General features: G+C 46.9%; 1 protein-coding gene across 19 annotated transcripts in view; it reads right to left on the minus strand.

Moving 5' to 3' along the window:
• The window catches only part of lingo2 (leucine rich repeat and Ig domain containing 2), a 251085-nt gene that overhangs the window by 22932 nt on the left and 201447 nt on the right, over positions 1–26706 (minus strand). For 14 of the 19 annotated variants that reach the window (XM_055512306.1, XM_055512305.1, XM_055512310.1 and 11 more), the window contains one exon: positions 11434–11488. The exons of 4 other annotated variants lie outside the window; for them this stretch is intronic. In XM_055512306.1, coding sequence (XP_055368281.1) covers positions 11434–11439 — 6 coding nt within the window. In that variant the 5' untranslated portion in view covers positions 11440–11488. Of the gene's footprint in view, positions 1–1244; positions 11489–26706 lie in introns of those variants that run through there. One more of the 19 variants, XR_008695836.1, reaches the window with a different exon arrangement.

Here is a 26706-nt window from a genome sequence, read left to right on the forward strand (position 1 = left end):
GTTCAACGCTTCCTCCATCGCTCAGTGATACGTGGGCAGATACACACGCTGCTGCAGACTTCATCACGGTTGACTGTGAAGCACGGATTGTTTGCATGATTATAAACAGATCTATAGTGAGGCACCTCTGACACGCTTGATTCAGGCCTCGCTTCATTCTCCACAGACGCGTTTAAGCGAGGACCGCTTCCAACAGGGCTCACGGTCACACTGTTGTCGTTTAGGGGTCTCACAATTAACCGCGGAGCCACAACAGAACAGGATTCCACCAGCGGGAACAGGCGGCGTCTCACACTGTGATGTCAGAAGTCGGTGGCATTGCTGTGATTAGTCGACGCTGGACTGATTAGCGGCCGATCGCGCCCGGCCTTAAACATCCTTCCCGTTCAATTTAACGGCGTGTTGCCCCCGTCCTCCTCAACTGTTTGCCTGCGCCGCTCACTGCTGCCTTCTCATTGGATAGGACGCTCCACAGTCGCAGCCGGAGACGGGCGGCCATTACCTCCCACCCAGCTCCGCCGCTTCACTTAGCTCCGATTTAATTAACTCCAACCAGCCTTGCTGCTGGAGCGCTGGCTGCGCAGCGCTGCCCTTCGGGGGCTTCTGATGCAGACGTGGACGGGAATACGAACGAGGGCTTTCAGCGGGAGGCGAACGCGCAGCGCGGGCCGGCGATGGCGACGGCGATGGCGCGTCACACGCCTAGAAAGCAAAGCGGGATCGGGTTCCGTGCCGTGGAGCGCGGCCTCCCATCCCCTCACCCGTCTCCCCCGCCTCCCTCGCTCCTGCTTAATTGGGCCCTACAGTTAAGCAACGCTCTCAGCCTCCGAGGGTCTCGCGTGCACCGAGCCAAAAGGGGGGGGCGGGTGGGGGAGGGGGAGTCGCCTTGCACTCACACGCACACGTGACGCCTCCCGACGCGAGGACGTCAGCGCCGCGTCTCCACTCGCGGCGCCGCCACCTGTCGGCTCCGACCCGCTCCCCCTCGATGCCCAGCGACCCGCGGGGACTCCCCCCCGACGGTGTCAGCAGCACTTTGCGAACGCGCTGGCCCGGCAAAACGCCGGTACAAGCACAAACATATCTGGACTATTTATCTTCCCGCTGCAGAATATGAAGCGTATCAGCCGCATCCATTTTGTCTGGATCCACGCCCGACGATAACAGGCAGCCGCTGGCCGATGATGGATGGGACCGCGGGAGAGAATTGAAAATGGCAATTTCTAACTGAAATTATTTCATGCTTAATGTCTGCGTGGTTTTCCTTTAGCTGCGCACATTTGCTTTTGTGAGGAAGCAATCCTGGAGCATGATGAGCCTCGGAACAGCCGTGACCAGACAATCACAACTCACTTAGATGGAGAATTAAACATTCTGTCTCGTGGATCCTCCTGAACTGTGTTTGTTCAGGGGATCCTCGGAAAGCTGAATGACCCACGCACGTGAACGCATCACGGCTTCGCTTCGCTGTTCCCTGTGAGACCAACTGGATCCCGCTCTGTGGGTGAGCGCGCGCCATCTGCAACGCCATCCTGATCTCTGTGGACGGCTCTCGTCCACGCTCTCACTTGCTCCTGCTGTGGCCTCCGAGGCCCAGACGACAGCGGGCGGCTGCTGCACGAGGAGAGAAGCATCACGGGAACTAACAGACTCAGCCGTTCAGGCTCGTTTTTGCCTCAGTTTTATGTTCAGTTCATGTATCCCATTTAATTAGGAAGAAAACAGATAATTTGCTTAATCTCTATAATACATTCATCACAGTTACGTATCTTGTGTTTTATAAATACGTTTAGCTAGATACTACTGCAAGTACTAATAATATTTAAATACTCTAAAAGACAAACTGGGATTTCAGAACTTCAGAACATTCATGATTATGTTCTTTTGAGACTTGCTCATTTACTCAATTAGTTTAAATTGTTACCTTTAATTTTACCTGATTAAAATGTGCCGGTAGCAATTATCAACTTGATTAATACGTTTCATTACTTCACATTGTGTTTAATCTCAGCCCGGCTCCTGCATTGTTACCTTTCGTGCCCTTAACACAGAGCTGATTTGTGAACGACAAAAGCAACAGGGCTCCTAAAAGAGCTGTTCCAACATTTACTGTCACTGTCTCACTGCACTGTACGGACTTAATGGCACATTTTTCACTCTGCTCCCTGTGAGCAGCTTGAAGCTTTGCTGAGCACATTAATGCTCAGGGATGGGGCCCTTTAGAGTCATTTATTCACAGTTGGGGGTAAAGCGCCGCAGAGTCAAAGGTCAGCACTTGGCCATTCATATCACCATAACCCTGGGGCTTTTCCATCAATGTACACGCTCCATCTGGGAGAGAGACCACAAAGGTCGAGGCGCACATTGTCGGCAGTGGTATTTTGGGCAGTTTTTTGGTCACTGGTATCTCAAGCAATGCTGTCACAGTTGGATTAGCAGATGCCATCTGGTGCATGTTTTAATCCAAAGTAACGTCAGCGAGGCTCGGCCACGCCGTTATGCAATTTCGGGGTTATATCAAAAGGTTAATTCAATTATTGTTAACTTCATCACATAGAAGTAAGGACTGTGGATGTATAGTGTGACTACAGTATAGAAAACCAGCCAGGGAGCTTCTCTATTAAACAGAGGACAACAACAAGTATGACATACAGAAGTAGATGGATTTTTAAATCACATGAGGAACAATTCACATGATTGCACTTAATTACTAATCAGGGACATCTATTCAACACAGGAGAAGACGACGACAGCATCCTCAGTGGAACCACTGCTTGTAGTACTATAATATCCATCCATCCATTATGGAACCTAAGTGCTGCAGAGCCAATTCCAGCTGTCACCAGGTCACCAGTCCAACACAGGCTGACACACACAGGCACTTCATACCAGTTCAAATCACCAATTAACCTAATGGCACGTCTTTGGACGGTGGGAGGGAGCGGGAGGACCCAGAGACCACCCACACAGACTCCGGGAGAAATAACACAGCCACTGCCGACGACGTGAGTGCAGTTAGTGCACATTAAAAGAGTCAAATCGTGAAATTTTACTGACGGCAGGTTGTGCTATTAATTTGTGCCAACCGCTGCGAACCGGTCCAAAGTCTCATCTCCGTAAATCTCCTGATGGGTCTGATGGAGAGACGGATGGAGGGAAAGAGGAACTGGCACAGCGCTTAAAGAAGCTTGTTAGGCTCGCAGCCATCCGGGGCTTTTACATAGGGAAAAAGTTTGCGGGTTGAGCTGCACTCCTCAGCACTGCTGTCAGAAGCAACAACATCAGCGCCGCTGCTTTCGGGAATTTCGTCCCGCTTTCACCCGTCACATTGGCACTCGGCTGTCTCCACCCATCTTTCTTCTTTGGCACTGTTTGCGATTCATTACAGCAACTCCTCATCATGTACCCTCAGTAATTTGTCATTCGCGGCTGCCTGTGGGTCCATAAAGCAGAAACAATGATGGAAGTAGACAATGACGACTGTGTCTGGGATTCTATCATGGACCGTTAGCACCATCTGAATCCTTACAAACTGTTAAGTCATTTTAAAATTATAATTTTGCACTTATTCAAAGAGAAAAAAGAAATTGTGCTATGAAATATGTATTCAAGATGAGATTATGGGAACCATAAAAACTGAAACTACAGTATTTTTACCAGCTGATTTGACAAAGCTATTGTGAGGGTGGAAAGAAAAGGCTGGAGAAGATGTGAAAAGGTCAACAGACCATGTGAGATACAAAGTGGAACTACGTCTACCTAAGAAATACTACACACTCGTGTGGTACTTACGAGGCTGTACAGCTAAAGTGCTTGTGATTTTTAAGTGCCGTGATGAGGCCTATAGTTCCACCATCTCACCCTGAGATCCAGCATAAAAAGGTCTCTCTGAAGGTGTAATGCACTTGAATTGTATCCGCAAAGTTTAGAACTAATGCTCTACAGAGCACATCATCACACCCTCACAGGGGTCAGATCTTTGGAGAACGCAGACTTTCTCTGAAAAGTTTTTTTCCAGGTGTAAATGCAGCCACATATCTGTCATTACATTACCTCAGGCAGCATCCTCGCTCTCTCTCCGTGTGAGTGCGGGAGAAACCTTAAGTGCCAGAGGACTGTTTGGAAACCTTAAAAGCACCTGTGCTTGCCTTTGTCTCAATGCCACTCGCTTCCTCCCTTTTATGTAAGCATATAACCTCTACTCTTCTGCTCAAATGAAAAACAAAGCAAACAAAAAGCAGGATGTGTTTAAAGTCAATCTGAATTGCTGCCGCGGACGCTTCAGTCGAGCACGGGCCTTTTGGTATCATCAAGAACCAAAGGCTGATATTACCAGCATGGCTATTACCACGGCGCGACTGAGAGGTGGGTGTGGGTAAGCAAAGATGAATGTACTCGCTCCGCACTCCACCCCACCATTCAATTCGGGGGAAGTGTTCTCGTATGTGTAGCCACTCTTGAAGGATATGCTTGTCCAAATTCTGCGGCTACGCACCGGAGGAACGGGCAGTCAGAAGACAATCACAGAGGAGCTGAGTGCATCCATTAGGGCTGTCAGTTAGCAAGGGCCTTGATTAATTGCACACCGCGTAGTTGCAAATTAAGGCAGGTCTCAAGTCCACCCCACCAAATAATTAGGTAAGAATAGATTGCTGCAGAGAGGAGGGTGAGCACTGGGCGCCTGACATCGCTCAGTCTGTCTGAAACCTAATAAAAGCGCCAACGCTGCAGCAAATGTGCGCGTGGAGCACATCTGCGTGCATCGCGACGACGCAGGAAGCAGCGGCGGCGCTGGCGGCGCACGCGCTCAGAGTTTACCTGCCCGTAAACCTGGATGTGCGTGGATCCCGTCTACGCGGGGAAACAATGCAGATGTGGGAGCGCAGCACAGGTGGCGCGCTCTCCCGCTGGTTTCTGCCGGCGCTGATTGCGGCCGTGGAGGATTTCAAGCCCATTCACTGCATGAAATCCACTAACGCTGGACTCTGGGGGAAGGTGAACACGATTCCAGCACGATCTGGACAATTCCTGTTGTAGCATCAGCAAAGCCATAACCTACAACCGGCGCCGGCGCTGGAACTGCTCCCCGTGGGCGACGTGAGGCCGGCTTCATCCACGCTCGCTTCAGTGTCATCTAAAAAAGGCCTTTTCATGGGTTGGTTTAAAACAGTCATTTACCAAAACCTTCCAAAGATCAGTTATTTTAAACCTTCATTTATTTGCACCATTGGAAATTAATACTAAAAATACACATAATAAATTGAAGAGGGCGTTCTTGGCTTTGCCTCATAATTATCACCTCAAACGCTCGTGAATCAGGACAGTTTTTGATTGACTGACCCTCATTGTCTTCATAATGATGGCCTGTATTTTGTCTTTAATTAAGTGTTCCTTCCTATAGTATGGATTTGCTGTGGAAGAACTAATAGAGCTATTGACTCCCTACCCAGCCTTCCTCTCCACCAGACAACTGATGGTGTAAAAGCACATTAGAAAGGCAGGAAATGTCACAAATTACCTCTGAACAAAGACGCTTGTGACCTGAGAACCAAATGCAAATGCAAATCATATCCTGGGTTACGTAGCTTCATACTTGGGCTCATATATAAACAACATGAAGTCGATAAAGACAGAAAGATGACTGTGGCTCATGGACATGTGGAGTACGTCAGGGCTTCACAGCAGCGCTAACAATAAACAGCCTCATGGGCAAAACGCTGGTGGAAGCGCCGTACGTCCAGCATAAATTGATCTGAGCATGTTTGGATGTGTTGAACACACTCAGCTGCATCCACTGCGTCACAACACAAAGTGTGGAGCGCGAGGGCCGGTCCGGCGCCGGCACACTGTTCAACAGAGGAATGGCCTCGGGGAAGCGGAGCTCTTTCATGTGTTGATTCTGCGGGGAGAGACATCGAGCCTCCTCCCAGTCAGCGGGGGCTTAATCTTTTCACAGACACACTGAGTGGAGTCCATTAAAAACCCCTCTCTCCATTTCTTTGATTTAAAATGTAACTACTGATTCGCTTGCTGGCTCTTTACAGTGCTGCGTGGCCATCTGAGGTGGGCTGCCGGTGTGTTGGAGCAGTAAATAAGCCCAAACAGAGAGCATGTGCATGGAAAGAATGAGCCGGCGCCGGTCCAGTCAATCACGGGGGGGGTTGTGGCGCTGGGTTACGTCTTCGCGTTGTTTCTGAGGCGGGTCGGCGTCTCAGAAGAGCGGCGGTAATCATCGTGATCAAATAAACACCCCCACATTCTCGTTTACTCCCTTCTCCTTGTGCATCACTTTCTAGCGGCCCACACGTCTTCGGTGACTTGTAATCTCGCACAATAAAGAAAGCCAGTGCTCTCGCTCGGCGCCGCTCCGCTCCGCAGGTACCGCCGGACCCGCTCGCTCGCTCCTCCAACCCACCCGTGCTTCGTCTTTTCTTTCTAGAGCTGCTCAGCTGGGATTTGTTGCTCTGTCTATCGTGTTTTATTCAACTGTATTTTTGTGTTCAGGCCTTGGACCTCACGCGGTGAAGTGCCTGGAGACGACTTTGGTGTGTTTTGGTGCTATATATAAAAACAGAACATTACCTCCAGCTCTGATGCTAAGACACATTGATGGTAATGACATTATGTGCTGGTGGTGTCTCCATTTTGCAATAATAAGGTCATCAGCAACTAGTAGACTACAGTAACAATGACTGACAATGAAGTCGTGATAATAGAGATGACTCTTCTGTGAGCGAGCAGCTCCTTTAATCTGAGTTGGGTCCAGCCTTGAACGGACCGGAGAGGCCTCGACTCACGCTCCCTCCTGTAGCGTCCTGGGACCGAGCCACTCATCACTACAGTGGTTGACTGCTGCTGTTCCTGGATCAGCGTGTTTGCTCCTGTCTGGGGACCGGCCCGTCTTTTCTGACTTGGCACAGTGCATTTTGATGCAGTGAAGCCCAAGCCCTGAACCTCTCTCTGGGCTGTGCTGCATGTGGGTGCATGTAGAAATGGACTCTGGGTATTACTGTAGACGTGGCTTTTAGACCGTACCGCTGCAGCAAACCTACTGTACGTTTTTTCCTTCTCCATTTCCAACCCCTCTTGTGGAGGCGCAGCCATCAGGACCACATGGCTCTTTCAGCCACTTTGACCCAAGCTTATCCATTAAACCCTTTTCTGTGTAGATTCTCCAGGGAGTTTATGCACAGGAACATGTGCACAGAAAGCAGCAGTCGAATACAGAGCAACAAACAAAAAATAATATAAAATGAACTTCATTTCCTATGAATCAGTCATCAGGAAATTATAAAAGACAAAAACTAAAGACTTTTTATTTTTAAAAAATGACCTCTGGCAAATCATGTGTTTATCATTAAGACTGATGGGGGAGGTTTGCCTCGCAGCGAGGACAAGACAAATGGAGCCTGTACTGTCTGCGACGCAGCTGGAAGGAATATGTTACAGTAGAGAGACCTGGCTTTGCATAAAATATTCAGCAGAGTGACAAGCCTTCAAAAGCAGCGCTGCGCGTCAGACCTGCCACCCGTTACGGGTTAATGAATTGGGACTGTCTGTGCCACTCGTCCATGTCTCTTTCACATTCTCATGAAACAACAAGCTATTTGCCACACAGCCAGAGCATCAACGTCACTGTCATCTGTTCTCAGCGTGTGTCTTTCAAGCTCGAACCGAATGGATTTTGAGAAATGGATTGCTTAGGAAGTGGACATTGTTTTCCGTTATCCAATTTAGGAAGTGGGCGTGAGGCGCTTCGGCATAGAGCTGAAATTAGGATAGTGACTCGGGGAAAAGAGGGAGAGCGACAGTGTAGCGACAGCGGCAGGAAGCTGAAGGTGATGCTGCTGAACATGAACATACCACAGGAGAGCGTCCCCATGTGCTAATGCGGCTAAGGCTATGGCTAAGGCTATGGCTAAGGCTACGGCTAAGGCTAATGCTATGGCTAAGGCTACGGCCGGGCGCGTCCTCGTGCCTGAGCCAATGAAGTTGCAGCTCGAATTCCTGCGGCTCGATCAAAATCCCTTGAGTAATTTCTGGTAAGAACAGAGCGGAGCAGAGGAGGACGCCCGCTTCATTCTCAAGTATATTAAATCCCTACACTCACAAACCAGTACACCCCAGCGTGGCAATGCAATTTTGGCAGGGGATGTGGATGCAACAAGCGTAGAAGAAGGGAAAAAAAAGGAACTATTCATAAGGCTGGTGTTGACACTAAACTGAGATTGGAATGAAGAATAAAAGATGGCAACACGCCTCGCGATTGGCCAGTGGAGGAACTCCCCTGTGTCCAAGCAGATATGACTCTCCTTCTCATCATGGCGGGGCAATTTTGTCCCGGTTATAGCTCCTCCATCTTCTCCCAAGCTACTCCTTATTTCAGCATTTCAATTTCCTCCCTTGTGCAGGCGCCGAGTGCTAACCTACTTCAGACTTTCTCTCACATGAGTGAGAGAAGCAGGAATCGAGGCGAGTTAGAGAGCAGAGACGAGGAACTGTTGTGGGCTCTTAGTTCCGTCTCGCTTCCGGGTTTCCCCGAGGTGTGGGAGCGCGGATTCAAAGGGAAAAGCCGCTGCTGTGGTTGGGATCCATGTCTCATGAACTACATACAGTCGTGTTGGCAAGCGACTGCAGGAACATTCTCTCTGGTGTCTCCTCTAATTTAAGTGACCCTAAATCCAAATGAGATAAAACCGTCGGGTAAGTAACTTCTCCAACTTCATATTAAATTAAAAATGAGCTCCCTCTGGACACACGACACTGGGCCATGTTGCATAATGGCACCTATCCAGTACTGTTTGCTAAAATGATGCCAATTCCTTCTCTGTAGATCAGGATTGTCATTAATGATGAATTCTGCAGCATTCGTCCCCAGATTGCCAAATAAATCACAATAGATGTGTCTGTATTAGCTTGTTGACATCTGCCGTCGCCGTCTGCGAATGCGTTATCGTGTCATGAGCTAACAGCAGCCACAAAAGAATAATCCCTGGTGCAGATGCAGTCAGGATCCGAGTCCACGTTTCTCTGTCTCTGTCTCACATTATTCACTTTCATTCATCAGTCGTTGATCCCTCCCTTCCCACCTCCTCTGATTTCATCTATATTTATGTGTCTTCCCTCTACAGCATCTTTCCATCCTTTCTATTTCCACTTCCCCCTCACTGTTTGCTGGGCAACGTGTCCTGCTTTCACCTCGTCTCTTTCACCCACCCAATGGCATCTCTTCCACTTCGACACCCAGGAAAATCTCTTTTTCCTTGTTGCCCAACAGCAATGAAACATTTATCCACTTCTGAGCTGTCTATCCCCACGGCCCCCCCAGAAAGAGCCCTATAAGACCATAAGCTCTCTGAACTGCTTTGTGTGTCCCCTATATGACAACATGGAACATAAAAATGGAGAGTAAAAGCAAAAACCCAGTCTGAACCCAGGCAGGACTCAGGCCCTGGATCGCTGCACGACTGAAACAATAACACATTCAGGCCTGACTGTCTATTATCTTGCAGGGGACTACTGGGAGCTTTAAAACACACATCAGGGCTACATGTCTTCATTTATTCTGACAAACATTAAAATTAAGTGTGTCACCATAGCCACATGCAGAACAACGCTCACCGCAGGTGTCTGACTGGCCAAATGAATCCACTGCCCAATGTGCAACAGCTCATCATAAAACTAAACTAAACGCTCTTTAAGAACGTGAAAGGTATGCAAATCATAACTATTATCACCACCCTCAACAACAACAGTAAAAAATGTTCCGTGAACACAGAGAGTGCGGCCATTTGTGCAGTTTGACAGCGTCAGCCGGCACCGTGCACCGAGGGCTGAACTCCCTTTGGAGCCGACCCCTCGCCTCTATCACTTCCTAAGTGTGATGCATGAGACAGGAGGAAGTAAGATGGAGGCCACTTCTCCACCTTCACAAAACCATTTGGGAGTATGAATGTCCTCATACCTGCTGCCACAGCCTCCAAGTGGTGCCTGAAGTGATGTGAAGGTACTCTCCCCCTTTTCTGAAAGTGGGACATTGCTTTTCCCCAGAGAATGTAAGCTCCCAGCAAGTGGTTGCTTCTTTTCCTGAGCTGTAGTGTCTCTCAAAGTCTGCCCGACATTTAAAGGATTTGGGCCTTTGACTATCAAAGGGTGGCGTAGCTGGGACTGTGGGAGAGCTGTGGCTTTAGCCCTGAGTTTGATCTAGCCTGGGGCGGTGTGGGTCATCCTCCCAGATTAGGCCTGCTTCAGGGATACACTGCTTCAGATAAACCTGCTGAAATTCAGGTACAGCAAATAAGTCTTTCCAGCAGGTTCTTGGCCTAGATAGACAGCGATGGGGCAAGGGTCTGAATTCATTACTGGCTAACGCATGCTTTCCGCTAGTAATGTGCTCACTGTGGGTGTAAGCGCTGAAGTTGAAATTGTAAACTTGATCTTGTCGCTTCATGTTGAGCGCCTCCTCCCTCTCTATATAAACGCATTGGATGTAGAACTGCGACTATATTTTGCTGCTGGTCATTTGTTCCTAAACAATATCTAATTTCAAGAAACACGAGTGACTCTGAGGTCCTGGAAGCTGCAAGATGATAAATGTGAACCAGGCTGAAGGACGGTGCAACAGCGCTGTCATCTATTCTTATAAAGCCTGGTCTCAATCCTGGCTTACATAACTACACGAGAGCAGCTCCAACATCCGCCTTTCTCTCTGGAACAGGCTGGAACAGGCTGCAGTCGCCCAGATCAAAACCTGCCAGAATCCTAATGACCTTTCGGAGCTGCACTCGTCTGATTCCTGCTGAAACGTCTGAGTTAAGTGAGTCTGTCCTTTCCTCAGACTCTGCTCCGCACTAACCTCAACCTTTAGGAATTCACTGCTGTCACGCTGTAGCTAGTGTACTGTATGTGCATGCGTTGCCTGCCACTATTACAACCATAAATAATTAACATAGCGTCTCAGTTGTCTTTGGACAAAGACATCACGCTCATTGTGCAGCTATTAATTAACCCTCTCATATGCAAACGTGTGCACAACACAGTTGTTAGGGATCTAAAAGCTGAATGTGGAGGCACTTAGACAAAATACAATAGTTTCCATGGCAACGTGAGACCCGAGTTGTTCTACCAAACAGCTCTGAACTGCAGAAGAAGTGTGAAGGATGACGTCCTTGCCTTACGGTTTAACAGAAGCGCCCTTGACATTTGTCAAACAATCCCATGCACATAATAACGCGCTTCTATTGTGGAAACACAGCGAATGGAAAAAAGCACGGAAATATGCATTTCAATGAAGGCTTGTTTCATAGATGTCTATAATGTGCATAAGCAAGACTTACCTAAAAATGTTTTGCCAATATAGAGAGGAAATGAAGAGGATGAGTTTACAGGTTCATACTGTCTAAGAGCATATAGAGAGGAAACCCAAATGCTTACCTGCATCAAGGGCAGCAGAGAGGAGAAAACAGAAACGAGAATAATATTAAGGCCTCTGGAAAATATTAAAAACAGAACAAATATTTATTAGTGTAACTTTTAGTTGACAGATTCTACACTATTCTTTCTAATTTATGCCGTAACACCACAGAGGGAAAATGCTAAATAACCACACAGTGACCTCAGATACACTCAGATGCTCATTATCCCTTTGTGAGTAAACACAAAACATGAAAAGCACGGGGAGTACAGATTTGTCAGAGGGTGCCACCATAAAATAGGAACCATCTTATCCAAGCATAGTCTTAATTGCATGATATTATTGATGCACTGCTCTTAAATTTGAAAGGTGACATATTTCTGTTTTTCAGGGGACCAAATACTGCAGAAGTAAAAGTGTGATTTAAAGGCTTTCCACTGTCAGACACTGAGGATTAGTGATCTCTGCAGAAGGATGTATACATCATGTGGATTTACTCTGGAATATTAAAAATACTGTATAGATACCAGGGATCACACTTTACATTGTGATAGGATTCCCGGCCCAGTTACAGCAGCTCACACAGGCTGGCAACCAATATGGGAGGGCAGAAAGGGAGCGGACAAGGTGAAAAATGACATCCGCATACTCGTATGCACTCATACATCATTCAGGGGCAGTTTTCCGATGGAGTGTGAAAACAGGGATGGAGACGTTGGATAAAGGCGGTGAGGAGTTGTATGTATAGGTTGGACTGTGGAGATTCTGACCTGGAAGAAGCTGCAGACAGACGTTCAGTCGAGCCAATTACAGACAATAATGCAACAGTAACAATTAATCAGCTGAGCTATTTTGCAAACGTGTGACGTGGCAGCAATTATAAATCGCAGGGCCTGCATCTTAATGAGGCTGAATGGGACTGAGACTAATTAAATAAACATCTGCACAAAAACAAAGCGTGGAAAGAGCAACTCTTGCTCTGTTCTACCTGTTATCATTGCTTTCATCAACTCAGCCCTTTGGGATATTTGCACTTTATTAGCATTTACATAAAAAAATGTATTATTTGAATGCAAATCACATCCCTTAGACTTTACGACCATGTGTTTACCTAATGTATATTTTTCTTGAGATTAGTAAAGGCTTTTCATTTTGTTCCAATATCAAGTCTTTTTAATGTACTTGGCTTTACAGGTCGTCTCCATTAACGGGAGGCAATAAAACACAGCAGGCTGCTCTGAAAGGCAATACACACCATGAGGAAAACAATGATAATACAATCATGGCAAGTGATTTGCCCTCTTTTCCCGCTTGCAAAAACAGCTTTAACAACGAAAATATACGGCAGCCGTTACGTTGCTGAGTTCAGTGTGAAACGCTTTTGCTCGTAGCGAGTGTGACTGCAGAACCAGGACCGTCTGCAGCGGTTTGCAGCTGCACGGCGGCAGCTCGGCAGAGTTTGCCTTCCATAAAAAGCCTCCTGTGGTCTGAGGGAGAACGCGACAGAGCGTTAATTACCCAGGCAACACTGGAGAACAAGGTAAAAGGCGTGTTAATGAAATACTAATAAGGTTCCAGTTTGAGTCCTTCGGCTTTGCCTTCCTCTAAAGTGATCTCAAGGACTTCAGTTCCTTCCGTAGCCGGTCTCTGTTGTTGTTAATTACCATTGCTCACATGACAGAAGGCAGTTTAGAACCTATTATTTCTGGGGAATGAATCCTTTGTGTGCAGTCCTTTGATGGAGGACACTCTGGTTTGGTCTGATTTACTGGATGTCAGAAATGAGGGACACGGAAAAATGTTAAAACCCTTCAAGGAAAGAACGAGTCCACTGCCCGCCGGATATTCTGCCTCCTCTATTCTCTCATTTAACTGCGGTGGAACAGCCTAGTTTGGGTTCTCGTTCTACCTTATGAACAGCGCTCCAGCTTAGTTGCTTCAGCCGACGGTTAGAACTTAGCCGAGCAGAGCCTGCAGGCGAGGCCTTCGCAGCTGTCTGGGAGCTCCAGATCTCGGGTTAGTATCTATCTGGGAAGTAATGGAATTTCCACTATGGGCATCCTGCAGGACCAAACAGCCATTTCACAAGACTGTGCGCCGCACTGAACCACAAACTGATAACATAAGTCAAAAGGAAAGTCCTGAAGTGTTGGCGAGCAGCAAGTGGAGGGAAAAGCAGACGGGGATGGGAGATATTCTCAAAGACATTTGAAGATACAGCAATTTCTCTGAGGCAATCATTTGATGCTTTCATTCCGTGATGGCTGAGTGTCACTACTTTTGCGCTCCCATCACTCAAGTGTATCCAGCACTCCAAGAAATTGATTGTTGGAGGATAGGGCTGGAATAGTACGCACCGACACAAGTATACATCAAACCGGGAATAAAACTGTTTCTTCGCGAGCGCTCCAGAAAAAAAAAGTGTGTGCGACTCCGTCTGAAAATGGGTTTGTTGTTGATGGTTTTAGTATTAGCACATCAGAACAAATACTGTAAGCGCAGATAAAGCTGGAAGAGAAAACACCGGCGACTGGATGCCTCGCTGCACAAGACAAGGAGGGGAATTCCATAGCAAAACCCGACTTCTCAACAAGCCATCAATAAATGCATGTGGAGTTCACGCGTGCATGTGTTTGGTGTCTATTCCCTTCCGCAGCCCTGCGTTTAAACCCAGAACATACTGTAGCTCTGTGTTCCAGGGAAGGATATTGATTTGTATGTGAACTGCATATTCTCCCTCGCCAGCTGTCATAGTATCCGCTCATATTACACAGAAGCGGAGCTCTGTGAATTTCGTGTCCATCTCCCTCACATCACGTATAGAAACGGATTAGTTCAGCAGATTATGTGCCTCCTCTGAGCAAAGACTCCTATAGTCACTGCAGGCACCACTGTAGCCTCAGACTCCTCGAAACCATCCAAGGTTAGGAGAAGGTAACGGTTAATGAACCTCTCAGTAAGTGAGTCAATCATAAGATGCCTTTAAATAGATTAGTTTCTCCAAAGCAACGCGCGTAAAGGTTATTAGCATCCAGAGTCAAACAGCAACTCAGAACTGGCGCTAGCTCCACCAACTGCTAAATGTCACAATCAATATGAGCCACAATATTAGAATATTCTACTGATTTCCTGTCAAAAACAAAGGACTAAGGCCTGACCCGAAAAATATACTGAGCGCCACCTGGAAGTGAAGGTGCCGTGCGCCCGGACGTGGTGCAGAGCTTGGCCCTCGTTGCTTCAGTGCAGAGTTTGGCCCTCGTTGCTTCAGTGCAGAGCTTGGCCCTCGTTGCTTCAGTGCAGAGTTTGGCCCTCGTTGCTTCAGTGCAGAGCTTGGCCCTCGTTGCTTCCTTCAGTGCAGAGTTTGGCCCTCGTTGCTTCAGTGCAGAGCTTGGCCCTCGTTGCTTCAGTGCAGAGCTTGGCCCTCGTTGCTTCCTTCAGTGCAGAGTTTGGCCCTCGTTGCTTGGGTGCAGAGTTTGGCCCTTGTTGCTTCAGTGCAGAGCTTGGCCCTCGTTGCTTCAGTGCAGAGTTTGGCCCTCGTTGCTTCAGTGCAGAGCTTGGCCCTCGTTGCTTCAGTGCAGAGCTTGGCCCTCGTTGCTTCAGTGCAGAGTTTGGCCCTCGTTGCTTCGGTGCAGAGCTTGGCCCTCGTTGCTTCAGTGCAGAGTTTGGCCCCGTTGCTTCAGTGCAGAGTTTGGCCCTCGTTGCTTCAGTGCAGAGCTTGGCCCTCATTGCTTGGGTGCAGAGCCTCTCTCAGGTGGATGTGGCCCTGAGCTGCTGTCGGGCTGCACACACCTTCTGTGCTTTGAACGGGAAAACGTTTCGTGTGTTGATAAAGCTTGCAGTCGGAGGTGGCTCAGGTGACCCTGAAGCCGGCCTCCCCTGTGATTCACTGAGCTCCTCTCCCACTGCGCGTCATTAACATGTGTTTCTTGCTCCTCCGGTGCCGTTCTGCAGGAATCCTTCCCAAACTCCCGGCTAATGGCCTGTGTTTCCTCTGCTGCGTCTTGTTGTTCTGTCCTCTCTTCTCTATCGCCTCACCTCCAACAGCACAAAGGCAGAAAGGGAGTTGTTCCCAGTGCAACTCCATAGAACTGTACTCAACCTGTCGATGCATCCTTTTTGTAATAAACATAATTACCTTGTGCATCACGACCTGAGATGACGCCAGCGGAACCGTTGTTTCATCTCCATCTGGCTCCGGGTTCAACTCCAAGACAGTCACTAAGACTGTGTTTGTGGCGCTCGCGCGGCAGTGGTCGATAATAACTATGATGATAATGGGATTCTGGCCAGTATCACATTACCCGCAGCTGATGGCAGAAAATGTGATTATCATTTGCCATTTTTTTTGTTCAGCCAATGATAAGACTGCCAGTACAGCTGTTTGTGTTGTCATCAGTGGAGCAGAGGGTTGAGTTTGACTCTGGATGTTAGCGTCTCTCTTTATATTCCAAACTTACACAGAATTAATCTGGCACCTTGACTTTGCATTATGGGAAAATATTTCATCCACGACACAATTTGTACTAGGTGGAGACTAACGCCTACCTAATGGCTCCATAAAGCTCAGTGTAGTGTTCAGCATTTGGTATTATTTACTTATGCGTCTGACTGCAGCTCCCCCAAATACCATCCAGCAAATTAATGACTCGTAGAAGGTTTTCCCTGCTTCATTAGACTGGCTAAAATTCAGCCGCCCCCAACGATGCTATAAACAAGACCCAAATTCCTAGTCCTCAGTAGAAACCAGCAGTGGTCAATAACCTGGAATCACAAGTTTGAAGCCAATGTGCAGTTTTAAACATCTTCATTTTTAGGGGTCAGCGGTTCAGTGCTCTTATTACTGTGATCCTCCAGAAACCAACTGAATAAAAAAGCAGTTTACAGCTTTGATGCAGAAGCTTTTGATGTATTTAAAATGATATTATGACCACGGTCTTTTCCAGAAACACCCCTTTCCCGGCCAGATTAAGGTCTGTAGAACACTCCAAACCCACTAAAACTAGGTTCTGCTCCTGCCCAAAGCGCTGACACAAGGCCTTTCGCTGACAGGCCATCTTTATCACGCTCACTTTCTCCTCCTAAATCATTACTGCCTCTGCTTTTGTTTTGGGGATCGACAATGAGGAGGGAAAGCATCGTGGACGTGATGCTCTCTATACAGTCTGTCAGGCCAGACAGTGTTATGTTAATGTGATCTATGTCTTGTCTTTGGAGATCTCCCAGCATGATGGCTGGGGTGGTGCAAAGACGTCTTAAAAGCCACTATCTGAACGGGAGCAGCATTAAGGATTATGCGATTAACCTTCTGTAATTAATCAACATTCATTCAACTTTGATCAGTTTTAATTTAAGAAATCGCTGCGGATGATCTGCTACCACTTCAACAGACACTCAAAGAAAATGTGTTGCTATCTGTCAGGTTGTGCTATTAAATTCAACACCACAGCTTAGCTATAGGCTACATCTTGTCTTATCTTAAACTCATTTTAACTCCAAAGGCTCTTTAGAAATCACAAGAAAACTGCTGCTGCATCCTAAATGTAGCGGCTACGTGGTTTTTTTCTTTCTTTCCTAAAGAGTCGGGACGGAAGAGATGGGCATCCGCCTAGTTTGCATTCTGCGCAGGCCGGGCGATTCAGGGCCTGTCAGGCAGCAGCTCTCCTCCTCTGAGGTGCCTTTCAGAGCCTGGGAGAGAGAGCGATGCATGCGAGGAGTTCTGAAGGAGAGTGAACTTCATACTCGCCTAATCTCTAGTCTGGATCTGTCTGTCGTTCAGCGGAAACACCAGCTAGCAGACCTGGCACTAATTCAATCGCTGATTCTTGATTGGCAGGGGAGCGCGCCGGCGCCCTGGGGAAGCGAAAAAAGTCCCTTTTGTCCTCAAAGGAAGATAGAGGGGAGAAAGGCTGTGTCCCTGCAGACTGAACCAGACCAGGCAGTGCCGTCTGTTGGAGCCCGAACTCCAGGGATCAAATACAGTAAAGGAAGAGCAAGACTGCAGCGCTTGCCTGGATGGAGAAGAATATACAAACAGGAACAATGTGAGTCCCTGCAAATACAAGCAGACCTGTGTTTCATCCCCCTGAAATCATACAGGCAGGTGGTCTTCTATAGGTAAAAGCACTAAAACAAAAGAGGTAAAAATTAAATTGAATGAACATAATTACACCAACAATACTGTGATGCAGAATTTAGGAAGTGATCAAACGTTTGGGCTCCAAACACTTGCAGACGCTGAATTAGGCCAAATGGTTATCTCTTGCCCCGCTATTAAATTTAAATGACACTACTCCAGAGAGTGACAATATTATGAGAGGAATAATTCCATCTGTATGAATAATTAAAAATGAAGTTATCAAACTTTCTCTCCTTTCTTTAATCTCACTGAACCTGAATTATGAATCCGAGCTGCTGTCACGCTGCTCTCGCACAAACCCCACTGTAATTTGTCAGAAAGACTTCTTTAGGCTAATTAGCTAGGAATTATATGAATATACATTACTTCTATTAGATCTGAATGTTATGAGACAGCTGATCAGGTGAAGAAACTGAAACTTAAATGAAGAAAAATTGCCTCCTGTTCCTTTAAAGTCAATTTTATAATGTTTCTTTCAGCAATATGGACACTTTTCTTAAATTACAGCCCACATGCCATCAAACACAAATCAGTTGCATTAAATATTGACGCCATTAACAACATTTATGGGAAAGAACTCGACGCGCCGGTGGTGGAGGTAGAAATCGAAGCGAAACGTTAATTCCAGCGTGACGCAGCGTGTGGCATCGCAGGCAGGACAAGTGTCGCGCGTGAGGCGAAAAGAGCAGGTATTAAACCCGCGATAGCAGCCGGGGAGTGGGGGCAAAGCTCTCCTCACAAACACATTTAACTCGCAGCATGACAAACCTCTCGCTGTTCACAGGTAAACCATTACCTGGGCTTATTTTTACCTACACGCTGCTGTTGTTTGAAGTTTGCAGCGGCATCGCTGTCACATGTTTCTTGACACAAAGGCTCAAAGTCGCACGTATGGCACGATATGGAGCACGTCTGACGAATATGAGCTCATCACACCGACCTGAGGCGCCCTTTGCTTGATTGTTGTGATGTGGTGCAGCGGGTGCACAGGTGAGCTAATAATAGTAACAGGCTGCGATACAAACCAGATGTGGTGCATGCAGATGATTGTGTGAACGGCGTATGCACACATGGAGTCTACTTCTTGGTCAGGTCTGAAAGTTTCCCTCTGTCAGTGAAGGGTTTCACCTCTGAGCGTATGTGGAGCAGCAGCCTCCTGGACCCCAGCGATAAAAGCCACCACTTTCCTGGAAGCCTTTAAATAAATATACTCTACGTCCTTTGATCCGAGTTCATTGGTTTGAGAAAAGACTTCACATCAACAGGAATAATACGTCCTGGGTTTTTAGCATTAAAACTTGTTGCAATAAAAACTATGTACGGGAGCTGTATCTACTGGAGTCCACTAGTACTTAATCATCTCCTTAAGTGTAAGTTTTGAACCTGAAACATACATTAAATTAACATTATCACATACTGTAAATGACAAACAGCTCAGAAACCTTCTTTGAATGTGTCACTAGAGGCTAAAACCAGATGTGTGACACTGGTGCCCACTGCTAATCCACCAGTCAGGAGATTTCACACACCGCATCCCCTGCTTAATATTCAGAAGCTGCAGCAGGAATGATTCTGGAGGGATAATATCTACATTTCACTGTGAAGGTGCTGCTAAACATCTCCGGCGTTCAGTTGTGTTTCACTTGGGTGACGGGGGACGTGGGCTCTTCCTGCAGCGGCAGCAGGGTACGACTCCATCAGTATTCTCTAGCGAGACCCCCCTTGCACAACCGCGCGCCGCCCTACACACTAATGGCCTGGGAAGAGCCGAGTGGGAGCCACCAGGTGGTCACTGAATACGCGCCCGCTGTGGACGGTGCAGCCGTGCATGTTAAGTCACTTTCTTGCAGTCAGGCTTTGCAAGAAATTGGGAAAATTCTGAGCGAAGAAAATGACAAATAGTCATGTGCTACAGTAAAGGATGAGGCTAAATAAGATGTCTGAAAATATGTACTGCTCTAATTTCCAGATTTCATTTTTAATCTTTGAAGGAACAGCCTGTTACTTCTATTTGGAAGCAAACACTCAGAAAAAGGAATTCATGAAATGTTAAATTGTTAAATATGTGCTCAGCTACTGGATTTATGCAGAATGCAGTGCCAGTGCTGCATAATGCATTGCGCTTGCCTGGTTTAAGAAATGCAAATCACCTCAAGTTGATGGAATCTATTCAAGTTGATGGAATCCTTCCACGGGCACGGCTATGAAATATTTGTGATTCTCCAAATGTTATTGATGCAGCGAAAGTTAGGAGACAGAAAGATGGATACAGGTAGAGAGAGAGAGAGAGAGAGAGAGAGAGAGAGAGAGAGAGAGAGAGAGAGAGAGAGAGAGAGAGAGAGAGAGAGAGAGAGAGAGAGAGTATGAGTAAGAGAAAGAGGAGGACATGAAAGAGCCAAACGACTGGAAAGTTCCTCACAGACTAACCTCAGCTGCTGCTGGCTTTCTCTCCCGCTGTTATTAAACAGGGGATGAAAAATGTTGTGTAGCGCCACGTGTTTACTTTCAAATGAGCTCAAAGAGCCATTTTGCAGGGTAATATCCGATTCACGCGGGGCTCTGTTCCCGTGCATCTCACCAGCAGCTGCTCTGTGCTTAACGCCGGTCAGAGCCTCGCTCGCTTTCAAGTGAGCGCGTTACTGCGTGAACCGCTTACACTGTGTCGCTGTCACAACAAGCCTCCGTCTGACCAGAACGTGCAGCCGCCGCTCATAAATCAGTGCCATTGTCTCCCACTGTCCGTCTGATCTTACATTAGTAACTATGAGGCATCTTTATCGATCGCGGGCCGTAATCCATCACAGGCCGTTTGGCATCACCGCTGTCTGCAGTGCAGAGGCTAACTTGCTTCAGTCCATATCTTTTACAACAGGAACTGAGGCGCAGCTTGGATGTATATCAATATTTGTGGGGAAGCATTAACAGGACATAGTTCAGAAATTCCTTTCTTAAAACTCAACGTAACTGAGTGTTACTGTGCTCCTACAGAATGTGGACGATGATAAAACACAGCCAATGCTACATGGATACAGTACCAATGATGAGGGAATATAATGGGGAGAGAATGTAAAGCGTGTTCTGCGATGTCCGAAGTGTTGGCAGCTGCCCGGCGGTTTAGTGAGAATCCCCACGATGTTTCCCTCATGAATCTCCACTAACTGGACACTGGCGGAGCGATGACAGGGCGCGACACACATCACTTTGAATTAAGAGCGCGTGACAGTTCCCTCCTTTGAACCTTCGCACCCGGCGCCTCCTAGACTCTTAACCTCCGAGGGAGAAAGGTTCAAACAACCGAATCGATAGCAATTTAGGGCAACACTCCTGTCACTTCCTCCTCCTTCTTTTTCATCTCCAGCCGCCCAGACTGCATCATGGGAGACAATCTGCTGCGCAGCACTGTTCTGATAGGACAACAAAGAGAAGCGCTCCAAATGGAAGGAATCGATGGGTCGCTGCTCAGACACGCCCTCTGATAAAAGCAGCTGAAACCAGGCTCTGCCCGTGTTCTGAAAGCGACCTGTGCCCATAATAATATGAATTAGTGGACAAATCATAGCGCCGGAGCAGGAACCGAGCTCATTTGTGGAAGTCCTGCGTTTTTGTTTCCCTCTTTTGTCGCTGCTCGCTCTGTGTTCAGTCCTTGCTTAATCTTCGTCTGTCACATGAAAAACAAAAATGTGACAAACCAACAAACAAACCCAAATCCCTCATTTATACATTCCCCGCGTCTCGCGTCGCTCGAGGCTGCAGGATGCTGACGCTTCTGCATCATCGCTGAACCTTCCGTCTTGTCTCATAAAACACAAATTGCACGGCCGACCTCCTAATCCATCACCGGCGTTATCGTCCTGTCTCCTGCGAGTTCAAGCTGAGGAGGAGGTTCCACCCGGAACCCGGGCCTCGGTGGAACCGCTGCCTCCATCCGGCTCAACAGAACCAGCACACGCTGCACCAGAACTCTGTAGAACTCCACACCATGCGTTTGTCACACTGTCCTCAATGTATTGGTTATTTGAGGTTCTAGTAAATATTGTGCTGCTCCTCACTTGTATTAAACAGTTTTTTCTGATTTGAATCGCTGAACAGAAGCCTGACAGGTCTGTCACTTCTGATTAATGTATCAGCTGATTGCAGCATAAACAGGTCATCACTCAATGACCGACAACTGCGCCGGTTGCGGGATGAAACCAAACAGTTCTCTTCCTGCGTGCGTCACGTGACTTTATGACATCCAGATAACACGAGCAGAGGTATCAAAATATTAATCACAGCTCGCTGACAGATTTCATGAGACGCTGATGCGACGCGACGACTCGCAGCAGAACGAGGCCCGCAGCACACACAGTATCAGCAGCTCGGTTTCCACGGCTTCACAATCACAGGTCACATTCTGGTTTTTCACGATGCCTTTGTTTATTTTCAAACTGCAGAACTATGTCTAATGTTCTGCAAGGTGGGGAGTTGCAAGGGTGAAATCTGGGCGGCTACTGTGCAGATGAAGAAACACAAGATCTAATGCAATTGAATTGACAGTTCAAGTCAAAACATCTTTGAAAAACATCTACATCTTTGCCTTAAATTTGCATTGAGGAGGACTTCATAACTGACAGTAGGCGTCTCATTACGTTCGGCCTGCAGGTGTGTGTGTCTCACAGACCTCAAATGAGCTTTTACTGAAGCTTCCTGCTGAACGTTTACACCTTCACATGTGAAGCGTGAGGCTGAGCACTGCAGCGCGTCTACATAATTTAAAGTAAATACACACAATAAAAAACTATTATCGTCATAAAATATACAGTAGTTTAGGCCTTTAGTGGCATCTCCAGTTAAGTGTTTTCTTTTCATTAAATTAATCATAAAGATTCTAACAGCTTTAACCGATAACCGTAACCTCGGAGAAAACAAAGCGAAACACAAATCCACTCCAGCACAGAAAAACTGACACCGTTTAAAACTGGATCGCCTCAGAACTACAAACATGGAGATTCAATCTAACGTGCATTAAAAGGAGAGGAAGCTGCAGAAGAAAAGGCCAATCAAATATTAACGACTCTCTCGGGCACTGGCACGAAACAGCCCTGTTAACCTGACCCGAGTCCTCGGCTGTCGCCAAATGCAGCCCCACTCTCCTGAAATATTAACTACCTGCAATCTGTGACACATGGGTACAGCGGAGCCGCCGCAGGAGGCCGCGCGACGAGGCCACGCAGACGGAGGTTTTCAAACACGAAACATGGATTTAATCCATATGTTATGGTGCATATTAATTAACGTGCAGTTTGCCGGTGTATCATGTGCACTACGTGCAATATTGATTGGATTGTATTTTTAATGCACAAATATATCATAGGTTCTATGCATAACATTTAGAGTGACTGTGTGGGGCATTATAAAAGGTCATTCGATACCTGCAGCGCAAATTAAATGAACAATCTAAAGTGCATACAGCATCGTAATATATAGCACTGACTGTATTAGCCAGCCATGTAATGGATCTTTTTCAACTGGTACAATTGAAGCGATGCTGGAGACCTGCACGCACGTGATGAAGAGAATCACTTTGTATTTGTATGATTTAACAAAAGGGATTATTGTTCTTCACCAGGTTTGACGCTAGTTGAGTCCGTCTGAACTCAGTTCGTATTAGAAGATCTGCAGTTAATGCATTAAACATGATCTTCGTGAGGTCAATAACCTGAGTTTTCATTCAGAGCAAGCAGGAAACTTTGAAGCCCACAGTTGTTGTGCAGGAGGACGGAGGAACGTGGGCTTTGGTGCAGCTTCCAACGCTGCACTCTGCAGTAACTCTGGGTTAATGAAGCAGCGGCTCTCCGACTCCCTAACCCTGTTTATGCTTCAGCAGCAGCCACAGCTCAGGGCTAAACACATGAAGAAGAAGAAGTTGTTGTTGTGATCACTACACTGCTTTCACTGCGGCTTTATTCCCATATTTGCAGTTTCCAAAAAATCCTTAATTAAGCCTTTTACTCACACATTTACTTTGCCTGTGAGCAATCACACCCTCATTCTGTACATACTGTACCAGCAGATAGAGAAGAACTGGATGTATGGATTTCGGACGCAAGAATAATTTGTTGGTGCCACAGCTCTGAACAGGAAATGAATGTGGAGAATTCAGCTGAATAATGGAGAGGAAAATGTCAAAAAGAGGACAGAGAAAAGACTTCCTGAGCGCCAGGATCCTCTTTTTTCTTCTCTTCACTTGCCCTGAGCGAGGCTGACAAGATGAAACCAGACTGGACTCGGAACAACAAGGGCTCCTGTTAGGGGACTGCTCTCTGACTCATCCTCTGCAGCTTTAACAAGCGCTCGGCGAAGGGGCCGGAGCGAGGCGGCGCCTTCCATCGGCTCCTCCTGCGTCTGATCCGCGATCGCTCACGTTTAACTGAGATCCAGCACGAAAAGAAAGACACAGGTTTATTTGAGCCCACCGCCATCACGTTGCCTCACTTTAAACTTGATGTGAACTACTTCAGCCTCAGCGTCTGCGCGTCCACTTAAAAACACATCCACCTTTTTAAAAGGAGTCATTTAAAGGGACCTCTGCCGACCTGCTTCCTGCGTGGGATCTGCTGTGACCTGCTGTGATGGTTTCTGTTCACAGCCGACCCGTACGGAGCCCCATAATCCCGTACAATGCACTCAATCCTGCCCATAAACCACGAGCGGCCGCGGTGACACGGCGCCGGGTCAAGTCGGACTCGGGTTCTTCTTTTCCCGTTCTGCAGGCGCTGGGCTGCGCTGCCAAAAGCCTCATTTTCAGAGGAAGGGATTTCAGTCGGCGGTGCCAAAAAGGCTCGGCCCCAGAACTCATTATCTCGTCCTTTTTGTCCAGGAGCAAAAAGGCACATTTGAGAGCATTGTTTAATCTCCGACTAGAGGTCGGGTTTTACTAACAGGTCACTCGCACAATAGGGAACATTCACACTTTACATTTATGCAAATGGAACAGAGCAATTACCGGCTACAGAAGGTTGTCCTGTTCCCTGCGCAAGTGACAGAAAGAGATTGTTCAGTAACCAGTGAACATTGATTATTTTGAAAGAAATGACTCTTTGACGACACCAGCAGCCGCCGCGATAAGTGGATGACGCCTTCACAACAACTAATCAGGTTAATGTATCTCACGGAGTCGTTCCCGTTTAATTAACTCCATATAAAGACTCGGATTACATTTTAGGTCCAGTGAGAATCCATTCTGCTTTGCAACACAAATAGGAATTAATGAGAAAGTTGCGCCGGCCATGCATTGGTGCAGATGTGTGCGGATGCAGATAAGCGCAGCTCAGAAGCCGCTCGCTCGCCTCCATAAAACATCTGGCGCGCGGAGCCGAACACACGTTGATGTGGATCACTCCGGGCTTTGCTGAATCATTTATTGCACTTGGAAACGTTACGTGTCAGACATAGACAATGAAAATGAGTTTTTCTCCTCTTTTTTTCCTGAATCATGAAACACGCCTGGCTCCTTTTTCTTGCTTCCCGTGCGATAGGATTTCTCTTCACAATGAATGCAGGTGTCGGGCCCGGAACACTCCCCTGCACTTTACAACTCATTTCCCCACATATCAATGTACGCCACGGCTTGAGCTGTCACAGGGGTAATGAATAGCGGCAATGAATAGCGGGAGAAGAAAGATAAATAAAATAAAATATTGCTTTGTCACTGGCTTCGTTCAAACTACTTTAAGCGGCACACACGTCTTCCTGCTGTCAGCACAATATCGGAGCGAGGGGAGCAGGTAGGCTGCATTATCAAGATATTAAACATCAGGTTGGAAGTGAAATCACGCTGGGGCCCCTCGCTCTGCATTCAGCCAAGGCTGCCTGTTCAAATATCTCGGACACTTCTTGCTTATCTCACAAATCCTTTTCCTATTTGCTTTATTATTCTTTTTCGCCCGGTGTAATTGCTTGTAACCCCTTTCCCGCATTCAATTAAATGCAATTCTGGCTAAAGCACATAACCGTATCATCAATGTTATCCAGCTTTATTATGTCCAAGCCCCATAAAAACATGCTTCAGCAGCTAGACTGTTTAATGGAGCGCCTACATGCCAAATTAAAGCTCCTCACTTTTAGATTTCATGTCTTTTTAACGAGCTTAGTGTGTTAAAATAATAATTAAAAAACAAAACAAAAAAACAAGAGCAGCTTCCATCTGTTCTGTTCAAATAAAATAAGTCTTATGTTCTCCAGCAGTTTCAGATGTGACCCTCGCTTACGCTGCGCGGCTGCAGACAACAGCCCGGTTTAATGGGGTTTTATATAAAAGGTTATTGGGGTTGATGCATCTCGACTGATATTTAACTGAGGTGGGGCCCCCGCACCTCTAGGGGCCCATCTCGCAAACTTAAAGTAAGGATAAATTTGCAAAGTGAGCTTCTCTAATCTAAAATGCAGACTGAAGTTAAAAGGCCTGTCCTGGGTTCACGTCAGCTTAGTTTTCCAGCAAACGCGCCGTGATTTCCTTTGGGGACCCGCTGCTTTGAATGTGTTGTTCTTTGACTAAAAAGTTATGTTGATCTGCATGATAATGATTCACTGTGTTGCACTGATTCACCAGAATCCTATGCAATCACAGCATCCAGCCACAGAACAGCAATTTGGACGGCCACACATCTGGCACGGCGTCAACACATCTGACAGCTTTCGCCAGCGTTGCACTGGTGGCGAACAATCGGAGGCTCCTGATGCGAAGCTGAGGGAAGTCTGCTATGAAACAGAGCATTAAAGGCAATGCAGAAACATTTTCATGTGCAGAGGAGAGCTCATAACATCATAACAATAATAGAAGTATGCCTCACCATCAGATCTAAATCTTAGAAAATGAACTGATAGTGCAGTTAATTTCTAACAGTATGCTTTTATCTGAGCTGAGCAAATGTATCCGGACAATAATTCCACCCAATTTAGCCGCATTATGATAAAGATCGACTGAGTGCAGCAGCGGAGTCTGTGGAACCATCATTTTTAATGCAAAATACATTTCAGCTTTGATTAGTTTGCTTATATGAAATGTTATGAGGATACGGATAATGTACTGTACGCTTCACCATTACTGGATCAGAACGGTTCATTAGTCACAGGCATAAACAATATGTTGGAATGGACTTCACAGCGCTGGACAGTC

This window comes from Betta splendens, chromosome 10 (genome assembly GCF_900634795.4).
Source record: "Betta splendens chromosome 10, fBetSpl5.4, whole genome shotgun sequence".
In the NCBI taxonomy this organism is placed as follows: Eukaryota; Metazoa; Chordata; class Actinopteri; order Anabantiformes; family Osphronemidae; genus Betta; species Betta splendens.